Source organism: Rhizophagus irregularis, chromosome 7 (assembly GCF_026210795.1).
Source record: "Rhizophagus irregularis chromosome 7, complete sequence".
Taxonomy (NCBI): domain Eukaryota; kingdom Fungi; phylum Glomeromycota; class Glomeromycetes; order Glomerales; family Glomeraceae; genus Rhizophagus; species Rhizophagus irregularis.
In genome coordinates, this window is record NC_089435.1 from 1424649 (window position 1) to 1438665 (window position 14017).

The 14017-nt window shown below is 24.8% G+C and overlaps 4 protein-coding genes across 4 annotated transcripts; 3 read left to right on the forward strand and 1 right to left on the reverse strand.

Moving 5' to 3' along the window:
• Positions 1-1764: 1764 nt before the first annotated feature.
• On the reverse strand, positions 1765-3602 carry OCT59_027122 (uncharacterized protein; the record flags this gene model as incomplete). The annotated part of the gene is made up of 5 exons (XM_066136736.1): positions 1765-2165; positions 2240-2858; positions 2940-3109; positions 3187-3250; positions 3381-3602. 5 exons carry the CDS (start codon positions 3600-3602, stop codon positions 1765-1767), a joined length of 1476 nt encoding a protein of 491 aa, XP_065993196.1.
• Positions 3603-6676: 3074 nt separating this feature from the next.
• Positions 6677-8888, forward strand: OCT59_027123 (uncharacterized protein; the record flags this gene model as incomplete). Its single annotated transcript, XM_066136738.1, has 3 exons — positions 6677-8363; positions 8713-8728; positions 8804-8888. 3 exons carry the CDS (start codon positions 6677-6679, stop codon positions 8886-8888), a joined length of 1788 nt encoding a protein of 595 aa, XP_065993197.1.
• Positions 8889-9424: 536 nt separating this feature from the next.
• On the forward strand, positions 9425-9700 carry OCT59_027124 (uncharacterized protein; the record flags this gene model as incomplete). Its single annotated transcript, XM_066136739.1, has 1 exon — positions 9425-9700. The coding sequence occupies one exon, from the start codon at positions 9425-9427 to the stop codon at positions 9698-9700; it is 276 nt and encodes a 91-aa protein (XP_065993198.1).
• Positions 9701-12287: 2587 nt separating this feature from the next.
• OCT59_027125 (uncharacterized protein) lies at positions 12288-13885 on the forward strand (the record flags this gene model as incomplete). Its single annotated transcript, XM_025328516.2, has 1 exon — positions 12288-13885. One exon carries the CDS (start codon positions 12288-12290, stop codon positions 13713-13715), a length of 1428 nt encoding a protein of 475 aa, XP_025166318.1. The 3' UTR covers positions 13716-13885.
• Between the last annotated feature and the right edge of the window lie 132 nt (positions 13886-14017).

Below are 14017 nucleotides of genomic sequence, written 5' to 3' on the forward strand. Positions count from 1 at the left end.
TACATTATGATATCATAGTACAAAAAATTTCACATCAATTTAGTGTGAGTGGTTGTTATTTTTTTGGTTTAAACCAAAAAAAAAATAAAAAAAAAGATTAAATCATTAGATAAAAAAAAATTATTTTCAGCATTGAACTAAGAATCAATAATATTTTTTATTGTTATTAAAAAAAAATCCCCAAAATTTTATTATATCTATTGTACTATAACAATTTATTGATATTAAAAAAAAATCCAAAAAATTTATAATATCGATCTATTGTCAAAAAATCTAACTAAAAAAAGATTATTAACGTAATAAGTCAATTGTCTATTACTTATTAGTATTAACTATTTAATGTTACCGGCGGAGAACTGAACTAAAAAAAAGTTTGCCGATTAAATCGTCATAACTATAAGAACATGGAATCAGGCGCAGACACATCCCGCATTCCATGTTCAGAATTCAGATACACAATTCAAATTATTTATACAGAGCTTAAACTAAATATCACCAAATTTTTTTAGCATATTAACAGATAGATAGTAGAAGATAGATAGATAGATACTGATCCATCAAATCAAAGAATGCAAAAAATCCAAATCAAAGAAAAACGACTCAAAAATAACAGAATACAGCATCAATAACAATAATAGTGATTTGCAAAATCATACTTCTATTGTTGTTGAAATACAAACGGTGGGATCATCTTCACCCAGGAGTGTTGTGGGACGTCAATATTGTCTTGTGATGAGTATGAATCATATGATTACACTTTGAACGAATTAAAGTTTGTTTATTAATTAATATAGTATGCCATAATAACTATGCATTTTATTTAATAAAGAAATATTAGGCAAATCTAATGATATTGAGAAACAATAAAAATAACCATCTGTATTAGAAATTAACGATGAAACTGCGATATCACAAAAACAGCAAGAAAATTCTCAATCAGTTTTACTAATTTGCCACATATATTTGAAACGTCACATAATCTTCTTGACATTTGTAGTTGGCTAGTCAAAAATCCATGAGTGCTAAATATAGCTAATGCTATGTATTGTGGCATCGTTATGTTTACCATCGTAACCATATAATTTACAATCTGGTTTACCACAAGCGATTTCTACATCTTAAATGAACCATCAAAGGCATATAAAACCATTCAAGGTATATATTATGATGTTTTAATAACCATAGATCATATATAGGAAACACTTTTAAAATGGGATAAAGAAATAAAGTGTTTATTTTTACAGACTTGATGATTTCATCCATGCTATCTTTAAAAATCTCATTTCACAGCAATCAATCCAAAACAAAATTGCGTTTTGGAGATTTCTGACATAATTTCAATGAAAGTATTTTACAGATTAAGAAAAGTGATATTTTCTTAAAAAATATAGGTAAGGCAAATCCACTGTTATTAATTAACAAAATATCATTGATTTTATTGATGAGCTGTTTAGCACCACAAATTACTAATATGTTAATTCAGTTGGTTCGAACTGCCTTTGTTCATCACTACAACCGAAGGTAAAGATATTGATGTAATAAAAGGTCTCGATAATATAACCAAAGACTTATCTGTGTGGGAACAATATTGCTAATAATTCATTAATATAAATATCATTTTTATAATACATTAATAAAATTATGTATTAATTATTCATTTAATATATTATTCTTTATTAAGCGACTTAAAAATTTAAGTTCAATGTAGTAAAAACTTGACATAAATATCGTTACAATGTGTCCAAATTGCCCTATTAAACTTACTTAGATTTGTATAGTTAGAGGAAACAGTTCGTTAATGCAACTACCAAATTTTTCACATAATTCTATAAAAGTTTTCGCAATACTTATCGTTTTAATATATTTTATCAAAGGTTTCATTTGGGAAATTTCTAATATAAATTTTTTAATTCGTGTTATAATATCAAATAAATCTTGTAAATGTAAATAATTTTTAATATTAAAAAAATCTTCTCTATCTTCACTATATTCTTTAAGACTTCGTATGGCTGATTCTGCAGCATGGACTTGTTTTTTTAATATGTCACAAATTTGTTTTCTATGTCTAGAAGCTCCTGCTACTAATTCGATGATTTCATTAAAAATATTTCCAATTTCATTAATTAAAGAAATAAATTTTGGAACTGGGGCATTGACAGCATTGACTAGTATAAAAATAATTAAATTATTAATAATAAAAATCGTTGTTATTAATCAATATAATTAATATTAAACTTACTTGGATTTGGATAATTAGAAGGAATAGATAAATCATCATTATCATTATTTTTTGAATTACTTTTGACATCAATATGATTGTGCACATTATGTTGCGGAGATTGTGCATCCTCAATTTTTAAATGAATTAAAATTTCATGTACTTCTTCATTATTTTTTGAATTACTTTTGACATCAATATGATTGTGTACATTATGTTGCGGAGATTGTGCATCCTCAATTTTTAAATGAATTAAAATTTCATGTACTTCTTCAATATCGGGTCTTAATTTTGGATCGTCATCCCAACATATTTGATAAAGTCTTTGATACTTTAGAGGTGTACCTTCAATTGGATTTTCTCTATTACCATCTTTAATATGATCGGTAAGTAACTTTTGTGGATAGCCAGAAAAAGGACGATGGCCACTTGATATTTCCCATAATAAAATACCTAAACTATAGATATCGGACTTCTTATCTTTTTTATAGTTGATAATTTTAAAACATTGTGGTTCAATATATTCAACCACCCCATATCTATTACCCACTGAATCAGTTGTAACTTCCGCCAACTTTTTAGATAATCCAAAGTCAGCAATTATTAAGTTTCCATTATTTACCAATATATTTTTTGAGTGCTACAAAATAATGACAGTATTAATTTAAATTATCGAAACCAAAATCACGAATGAAATACTATTAAGTAAATACTCCTTTACCAAGTCTCTATGGATTATTTCTTTGAAATGTAAAAATTTCAGACCATCGGTAATATCCAATGCCATTCGAATTTTATCATTCCATTTCAAGGAAGCAAAATTTTTGTTCAAATAACCTTTTAAATTTCCTTCGTTAGCATATTCCAACACCAAAATATTATACTTGGGATCTATTAATTATAAATATAAATAAGTTAGATTAAACTGTATAAATAAATTATTATTAAAAAATAATCTTAACATAAACCTTTTGTTATTCCCAGACAACGATTGATGTTTGGATGATTACCAACTTCGTAAAGGAGTTTCAACTAAAAAAAAATATGATAAAAAACAAAATTTTAAATTTTATTTTTATATACTGTACAACATAAAAATTATGGTAAAAAACAAAATTAATTTTATTTATATATACTGTACAACATAAAAAATGATTTCTACCTCCTTTACAAACTCATCATTAAACTCATCATGTTCCTCCTCTGAATTTTCATTACAAATAATTTTTAATGCGACTAATCCCGTATTAGCCAAATCTGCTTTATTCACTATACCAAAACTTCCTCTACCAATTATAGTGATTTGACTAAATTTATCTAGTTCAAAATAACGGATATATCCATTTTTAATCTTTTCTTTAACCCATTCTTTTACCGAAGTCATTTTATTATTTATGTTTATTTTGTGTTATCATATATTTTTTTTTTTTTAAAAAAAAAAAGAATTTCAGCGTTTCGCGCCGTTCTAAGAATTTTAAATGAGCCCATTGATACATGATTGCACAAATGATGCATTTGTGACTTAGTCTTTTGGCTACAACATATCATAATTGGAAAAAAAAAAATGAATAAATAGTAACTATGCAGTTGCATTGATCAGCTGTGTCTATATTTGTATAACTAAAGTGTAACATGGAAACGCGTGATATGTCTGCGCCTGAACTATTCATTGTTCTAACGAAAAAAAAAGTTTTTAATCATATTTCATTTTGCAGCAGCGTATCGCAATTATCACATCGCTGAAGCTTCCTACCGGTTCTTATAGACTGAAATTTTTTTTTGAATTTTATTTTTTTAGTTTTTTTTTTTCAAACCGAAAAAATTTAATTATTTTTTTTATTTTTGGTTTTTTTATTCAATACCGAAAAAATTTTTTTTTATTTTTTTTTATTTTTTTCTTTCAAATTGAAAAAATTTTTTTAATTTATTTATTTTCAGTTTTTTAGTTCAATACCGAATATATATATATACTGTATATATTTTTTATCATTTTTTTTATTTATTTTTTTTTTTGGTGCAAGCTACAAAGTACGAAATTTTTTTTAATCAATTTTTTTTTATTTTTTTTTTTAGTTCAATATCGAAAAATAGATTTTTTTTAATCATTTTTTTTTTGGTTTGGTTTTAGTTCAATAATTTTTTCATCATTTACCTCGCTTATTTAATAAATCAATTGTGTAAATATCATAACCGATAATCACTAACTTTTTCCAAATAAAGAGTATTAACTGAACTTCTGAATAATAAGAAGCTTATAATTAAATTAAAACTTTCTGATGCACTCGCCCAAAAATTTTTGAGAAATAAAATCGGGAAAAAATTCTCTACCACTCTTAATAAATATAGAAAAGCCATATTAGACGTGAAAAGTGTTTAGCGACATATTTTATAACGAAACAAGAACTTTTATTAACAAATTTTTTCGAAATATTGAAAGTTTATTATTAGTACGAGCGCTTGAAAGTAAAATAGAAAAAGTTTATGGTATAACTTCAAAGTCTCCTAAATTTTTCCAAAACATAAGTCGAGATACTAGGTTGAATATCGAAACAATAGAGAAGAATTGTATGTAAACTATATCGAAAAGATGTTGAAACTATAGAAAGACAAATTCAAGGCTCTGTGAGGCGCAGTAAAATGAAAGGATAATAACATATGACCTTGGCAGTTTCGTAGGACTGAAGTAATAATTATAAATTATAAAAATTTTTTTTTTTCTTGTAATTTGACTGCGCAATAAATAAAATGTAATTTTATAAAACTCGTTGCTTAGCATCGAGAACTTTTTTATATAAAACAATCTACTAAGTGTGACGGTATGAGTGAAAATTTGTAGTTACCGACAGGGTTAAATTATCGTCAATCAAATTTACCGACACAGATAGGTGGTTGGCACAGCAAAATTATCAAAAAAATTATTAAACACAAAACATACAGTACTTCGCAACTACTATACATTTATTAATTTATTCTGTTTAATATTTATGAATTAACTGTTAATGCAGTAATGCTTTAATTGTGGCTAAAATTTATTATAAATATATTAAATTATATTGTTCATATTGTATTATTATGTTGTATTTACATCATTGATTATTTTTTATCAAAGTCTAAAAAAAACAGTCAGCAATTTGATTGTCGGTAATTGTTTGTCCCTTCGGTAATTTGACTGTCGATAATTTTATATATATCCAGACTCATTTTTTTTTTAACAAAAATTTTAAAATTTTGTCATGGTTAACATCAAATCAATATTTGTTAACATATTTATAAAATTTTGCGATCAGTATTTTTTAACTCTAATATCCTAAATAATTATAAATTCGAAAATTATACCCACAAATAAACAAACAGCATTGAAAGCAACAATTTTCTGAATATCTATCAATCAATTTTTTTTTCTTTCCCTCCTTTATGCTTTTCAGATATGTTAAGCTATATTCTTTTAAGTTTTTGGCGTAAGATGATTTTTGTCATTTTTTTTTTTATATAATTTCTTTAAAAATTTAGCCTTTAAAAACAATATTTTTTTCTCAACATAAGAGTTTAATTATTGGGAATTGAGATGTCATTAATTTCATTGTCAGTAATTTAAATGTCGGTAATGTGACCGGGTCCCAAAAATTAATTTATGTAAATGAAAATTTTTTAATTTATTCATCATTCATACTCGTATTACGTGACTTTATAGAAAAAAATTATATAAAAACAAATTTTAATAAATATAATTTTAAAAGGAACATAGTATGGTATGAGTATTTTTTTTCTGCCCTGCAATTTTACTTAAAGCGTCAAAGTTGGTTTTTAATGTCAATTTTGACTTATTTAACAGATTTTGGTTTTCTTCTGTTTCACGCTAAAATTTAATTCTGCCCAACATTAAATGATCAGCATAGAAAATTATATTTTTTGGAAACCTGTGTACAAACACAGATAGAAATCGTTCATTATAAATCTATTTTTAATGATTAATTTAAGTGATGTCAAATTTTTTTTATATATTATAGAATAAAAACTTATATTATTTTGCGTTTATTTTCTCAACAACTAGTGATCAAGATTAAATTAAGATTAGAATTTATATATTCGTTATTAACGAATGATATTTTTAAGACTGTAACAAAAAAGAATTATAAACTAACAATAATTTTATTTTATAAATATGTTAAATAGTAATTTAATGCATTTTATACATTCATTTTTGTAAGAAATGCAATTACTTCTTTTTATTTAAATCACATGAACGGCAAATTTTATCATTACTTTTAAAGGAATTTCTCAACGCAGATCAGTGCATCGGAAAAATTATGGCCCGCAAATATTTTTTTATTGTAACTTCTACTTTTGGTTATCAGTATTCCTTTTAAGTAACTCATTCATGAAAGTTTTCGTATAAAAAACATTTGTCTAGAAAAATAATAATTTTTTTAGTAAAACAAATTTCTAAAATAAAAACAAATGGAAACCAAATTCAGTAAATCTAATACCTCAGTTACTGATATAGTAAATACCAAAAATTGTTTATATTGTAATAAACCCTTTACTGAAGAATTATGGTGTAAAGAATGTATTAATTCTTTAGAAAAATCAGCAGAAAATGGTAATAAAGTAGTGATGTTTAATTTAGCCAAAAGGTATTACAATGGGGAAGGAACAGAAAAGAATTTAGAAAAAGCCTTCTATTGGTATCAAAAAGCAGCAGAAAATGGGTTCACTGATTCAATGCATGATCTAGCCAATAGATATTATAGTGGAGAAGGAACAGAAAAGAATTTAGAAAAAGCCTTTAATTGGTATCAAAAAGCAGCAGAAAATGGTTTCACTAAAGCAATGCATAATTTAGCAAGTAGATATTATAGTGGAGAAGGAACAGAAAAGAATTTAGAAAAAGCCTTTTATTGGTATCAAAAAGCAGCAGAAAATAGTTTCACTGATTCAATGCATTATTTAGCCATGTGTTATGAAGATGGAGAAGGAACAGAAAAGAATTTAGAAAAAGCCTTTTATTGGTATCAAAAAGCAGCAGAAAATGGTTTCACTGGTTCAATGTATAATTTAGCAAATAGATATTATAGTGGAGAAGGAATAGAAAAGAATTTAGAAAAAGCCTTTTATTGGTTTCAAGAAGCAGCAGAAAATGGCTTAGCTTATGCAATGAATAATTTAGCTGTATGTTATGGAAATGGAGAAGGAACAGAAAAGAATTTAGAAAAAGCCTTTAATTGGTATCAAAAAGCAGCAGAAAATGGTTTCACTAAAGCAATGCATAATTTAGCAAGTAGATATTATAGTGGAGAAGGAACAGAAAAGAATTTAGAAAAAGCCTTTTATTGGTATCAAAAAGCAGCAGAAAATAGTTTCACTGATTCAATGCATTATTTAGCCATGTGTTATGAAGATGGAGAAGGAACAGAAAAGAATTTAGAAAAAGCCTTTTATTGGTATCATAAAGCAGCAGAAAAAGGTGCTAATGAATCAATGTTTAGTTTAGCCATGTATTATGAAAATGGAGAAGGAACGGAAAAGAATTTAGAAAAAGCACTTTATTGGCATCAAAAAGCAGCAGAAAATGGTTTCACTGATTCAATGCATAATTTGGCAATCAAATATTATAGTAAAGGAGGAGCAGAAAAGAATTTAGAAAAAGCCATTTATTGGTATCAAAAAGCAGCAGAAAATGGCTTCAATGGTTCAATGCATTATTTAGCAATGTGTTATGAAGATGTAGAAGGAACAGAAAAGAATTTAGAAAAAGCCATTTATTGGTATCAAAAAGCAGCAGAAAATGGTTTCACTGATTCAATGCATAATTTAGCAAATAGATATTATAGTGGAGAAGGAACAGAAAAGAATTTAGAAAAAGCCATTTATTGGTATCAAAAAGCAGCAGAAGATTGTTTCACTAATTCAATGCACAATTTAGCCATGTGTTATGAAAATGGAGAAGGAACAGAAAAGAATTTAGAAAAAGCCATTTATTGGTATCAAAAAGCAGCAGAAAATGGTTTCACTGATTCAATGCATAATTTAGCCAATAGATATTATAGTGGAGAAGGAACAGAAAAGAATTTAGAAAAAGCCTTTTATTGGCGTCAAAAAGCAACAGAAAGTAACAAAATAGATTTTAAAAATGAAGATGAATTATGTAATATATGCAACCAACTATATACTAATTACCAGTGGTGTCAACAATGTAATGCTAAACAATTTCAACATGATTTTTCAAAGTGGACCAGTAAAAATGAATTTATTGATAAATTTATTCAAGATTCACAACTAAATGCCAAAAATAGTTATGAAGTTTTAGAATGGATAGCTTATGATAAATTGTCAAATATTAATTATTATGATAAAGGAGGATTTAGTGAAATTCATAAAGCTATCTGGTTAGATGGACCTATTTTTAGTTGGAATTTTGACAAACAACAATGGAATAGACAATTAAGCTATGAGGTTATTCTTAAAACACTTAATCATTCATCAAATTTAAATAGTAATTTTCTGGATGAGGTATATATATCATTTATATTTATTAGCAAATTTTTTTCATTTACAAAAATTAATTTTGTTTTATTATTTATACAGTGGAAATATCATTATAATTGTCAGAAAAAATCATTTTCAAAGTTTATTCAATTTTTTGGATTTACCCAGGATCCAAATAATTTAAATTATATAATAGTAATGAGTTATGCAAAAAAAGGATGTTTAAGAAAATGTTTATCTGATATAATTAAATTTAAATGGCAAGAAAAGTTACAATTATTGAAAAAAATTGTATTAGGGCTCAAAGTAATTCATGAATCAAATTTAACTCATGGTGATTTTCATGATGGTAATATTTTAATATCAGATAGCTATAATGAGTTATTTATTATTGATTTAGGATTATGTAAACCTGTAAATGATTTACAAGATTCTGACAATAAAATTAAAGAAATTTATGGAGTATTACCTTATATGGCACCTGAAACATTAAGACAAAAACCCTATACACCAGCAAGTGATATTTATAGTTTTTCAATGATAATGTGGGAATTTACATCAGGTATTCCTCCATTTAATCATGTAGCACATGATCATCACCTCATTTTGAGTGTCTGTGAAGGGAAACGCCCTGAAATTATTGAAAATACTCCAAAATGTTATATAGATTTAATGAAAAAATGTTGGGATTCAGATTCTTCCAATAGACCAACCATAACAATGCTTGAAGATATTATATCTGAGTGGGTTAGATGTATTAATAAATATTATACAATTAACAGGGATGGAAATTATAAATATGAAGTACCTAATATTGATAATAAATTAAAGGATGATATGATTGAATTTATAGAATCAAACAAAACTTTAGTACATAAGCAAGTAAATGCTTCTATTATACAATCTCATACACAAGCATACTATACAAGTCGTAAACTTACTGAAATCTTAGTTCATGAAAAGTCTGATTGTTTTGAATGTATAGTTAAAATTTAATAATTCTGTTATTTATTCTTTATTTGTTGTACTATTTGTCATTTTGTCAGTTATTATATTGCAATTTTTACTATAAAGTAAATATTTTAAATATAGATATAATAATTATTGAAATAATCTTTATTTATAATTTTATTTTTGTTTGAAATTTTTCATGTTTAATATTTATATCCATGCTTTAAGATTAAGAATTTACCAGTATTATTTATTTGCCTTAAAATAATATTATAGTTATGTTTCATAGACTATGGATTCTTAAAATACTATAATCATAAAATTCATTTATTGAAGTTGTATCATCGATGCCATCTTTTAGATTATTACTTATTTCTATTTCCTTTCTAATTAAGATTGATAAACTATTTTTATTGTAAGCAAAAAGGTTAATATATAGTTACTTGGTGAAACTATATTTGGCTAATGTTAAAGTCTAAATTAAAACCACCTAAATTCTGAAAATTTTGACAGGTGTCTAAGCATCTAAATTTTGACATAACTATTTGACCAAATCAAAGTCAAAAATTTAGTTTATATGATTACTAATCTATTAAAAAAATACATTTAGTTTTAGTTTTTAAGTATAAACTAAGGGCTGAAATAGAAAAATAAATTAACAGTTACAAAAGAAATAAAGAAATATTAAACTAGTATATGTGTAGTAAAATTCATAATTCTTATATTAAAACTATATAAGGTTTTAACACTGTTTAAGTTTCAAGCTTTTAAAAATAACATGTCAAAACATTTAAACAAGTTTGGACTTTCAATTTTGTCAAACTATCATGTAATTCTTAAATTCTAGTAGTTATACATATATAAATTCATATGTCACCAAAAACTAATATAATTAAATATTAAAAGGCTGGTGAAATACTTCTGTAAAAAGATTAATTCCTTGATCCTTCAAATTATTTTTTGATTCATCTGATAAATGTAAAATTATTACTTTAAATAAAATATTAAATGCGTTTTTTGGTTCGTGCTACCAAGTTCTATTAACAAAGAGACATTAATAAATAGTTTTATTGTCATCGTTTAATTCTTTTAATATCAAATAAATAACGTCTTTATTAAGTTCCGACGTTTTTCGTTTTTAAAGAAGAGGAAATTTTCCTACTGTATGAAGATTATTTAATATCCGATACGATATTACATATGTATGAAGCGTATCGGATGATCAGATTTGTGTCAGGTGATAACTAACATAATCAAGAAATTGTTAATGCGGTTTCAAAACATTTAAGAATTTTCCTGCTTGACATAAAATAAATAAATAAATAAACATTTAAGAATTTTAAGAATTGATCTACAAATCACATTTTAGGAATCTTGCAAAAAAATTTTTTTTTTTTTTCGAAAAAAAAAAAGGAAAAAAAATAATTATAAAAAATTTCAATTAATTTCTTATAAATTTTCGTTTTTTTAATGTTATTTACATTTCAAAAAGGCATTTCAATAAATATGTTTGTTACATATATTGTTCAGAAATAAATATTGCTTTCTAAATAAAAAAAAATTACTGTATTCGCGAATTCTTTCTTACTTCCCACGGCTTTTGATCGTATAAATAGGTTCACCAACAGTTTTTGTTTCTTTACATGTTCATACAATTATATATACATATATATATATTTTTTTTTAAAAAAAAAAATTATTTATTTTAAGGTTGGATTAGTCTTAGGACTGTTCTTCACGGTTTTCGGTCAGGATTTGGACTGGGACCAATTATATAAAATTTTCATCATGACAAAATTTCATTTTGAAATATCAAAATTTTTTCATATTTTGATACTTTGTAATAATATATCATTCGATTTCTTATTGATGGTTTTAAAAAGTTAAAAGTACGAGAAATAATTTATTATGTGTTACATGATCGACATATTACCACAATAGTTTTATTAATATTTCAATAAATTGAATAGTACAGGTTTTTTTAAATTTTTATCAAAAATGGACTAGTATTTTTATTTTTTTAATCTCTGTCGAGTCATATTTAGATTACAATGAAAACAAAGGTAATAAAATAAATTAATGTTAAAATTTATAGTGCGACCATTGCCTTTGTTGATCAATCCAACTATATCATACCACCGTTAAAATTACAAAGACTCGTCTTGTAAACGGTCAAAAGACCGGTCCTGACTGAAAGACCGGGTCTTTCGGAATGGAACTAGACCAGGCCGAACTTATTCAACCAACCTTATTTATATTAATTATGTATGAAATTTCATACATACGTGGTATCATGCATTATTTGTCATATGATTTTAAGTAAACATTTTTTTTCTTTTTGAAGATAAATTTAGAAGTGCTGCGTAAGATATAAATAAATAAAGTATAAATCATGAATGGTCAATTATAAGTTAATTTTTTACAGTATTGTTTATGAAAATTTTTACAGTATTGTTAATGCAAATCATTAATATTTCCATTTTCCTTTCATGATGATTTGCATACTACATATGCAGGGCACATATTTGTTTGCATACTTTACGCCATCATCCGTCCTAAAAGTATAAATTAAAGTTACAAAGCCTAATTTTCTTTTTTTTTCTTTTTTTTTTTTTTTAAAAAAAAAAAAAAAATGCCGGAACTTAATAAAGACGTAATTTTCTTAATATTAAAAGAATTACAACAAAATGATGTAAAATCTCTTTATCCATATCTTTTGATTAATAAAACTTGGTGTGAAACTACAGTACCAATTCTATGGAAGAATCCTGTTAATCGTTATTACGAAATTAATAAAGTAAATAATAACTTATTTAATGTAATTATTTCACATATATCAGAAGAATCAAAAGAAAATTTGAAGAATCAAGGAATTGAAATTTTTACAAAAACTTATAAACGACCTTCATTTAATTATATTAGTTATTGGAGACATTTGGATTTATTATTTTTACAACTCATGATGGATTTTTTTTTAAAATATAAAAATATTGAAAGGTTCAAATTTTCTATTATAGGAAAAGAAATATTGAATCTATTCAATAAAAATACAAAATTTATTTTTTTGAATTTGATTAATTCTCAAAGGTTCAATACATTCCATATTTCAGGGACTGAAAATTGTTTTTCAGAACTTGAAACTTTTCATTGTAATGATTTTATCAATTGTAATACTTTAAAAAGATTAGCTATTATAAATACATCAATTAAAGAATTGAAATTTGAAATTGACAATAATATCGATAAACCTGGAATCGTTAGATTGATTGAAGTTCAAAAAAATCTAAAAAATGTTTATTTAATTCTTAATTATACATATGTTGTTAATGAATCATATCACACAACAATAGAAAATTCGCTTATTAAATGTGCAAATACTGTTCAGTATTTGAGAATAGATTGGAAACCTTACACAAAATTTCTTTCATATTTTGTAAATTTATTAAGCTTAGAAATAAAAGCTCCTCATGACGCAAATTGGAGCCATTTAGAAGAAATATCTTTACCTCTTTTAAAGTTTTTAAAAGCACATTCCATACCATCTAGAGTGTTGACAAGTTTAATTAATAATACAAAAGCGCATCTCATTGAAATTAGTATTTTTTATCAAGGTATTGATGATGGAAAACTTATCAAAACAATTTGTCAAAGTTGTCCGAATCTTAGCTATCTTAGATTATCAATGTATAATACTAATGATATTTTGAAATTTGAAGATCTATTGATTAATTGTCTATCCTTAAATAGATTAGAAATTACCGGGATGAATGTTTCTAATGAATTTAATTGGGATATGCTATTCATAATATTGGCAAAGTTTTCACCAATTGGATTATTTAAGTTTAAATTTTCTTCTTATGGGAGTAAATTCAAATCAAGTTCTTTAAAATTATTTTTTGATAATTGGAAGAATAGATATCCTATGTTATTACAAATAATTTCAGCGGAACATATAAGCAATGATCGAAAGAAATTAGAAAATCTGGTACAAATATATAAAGTAAATGGTATAGTTGAAAAATATAACATTGATGGTGATGATTTTGAAGGGTTTAAATAGATTCATAAAAAAAAAAAACGTTGAATATGTATTTATTATTTTTTATATTTTTATAGAATACGATATATGATAGAATGCTGATTGTGATGCACGAAACCAACATAAACTTATTTATTATTATAAATTAAAGAATTATCTATATAATAAAAAAATATTTTATTATGCACTTAAATATTTTTTCCCATTTGACAATCTAACGCCATCCCTCCTAAAATATAAATATATATTTAAATTTATTAATTTTTTTTTTTTAACAGCACATTTTTTATGATAAATGAGATAAAATATCGGATTTATTTTAA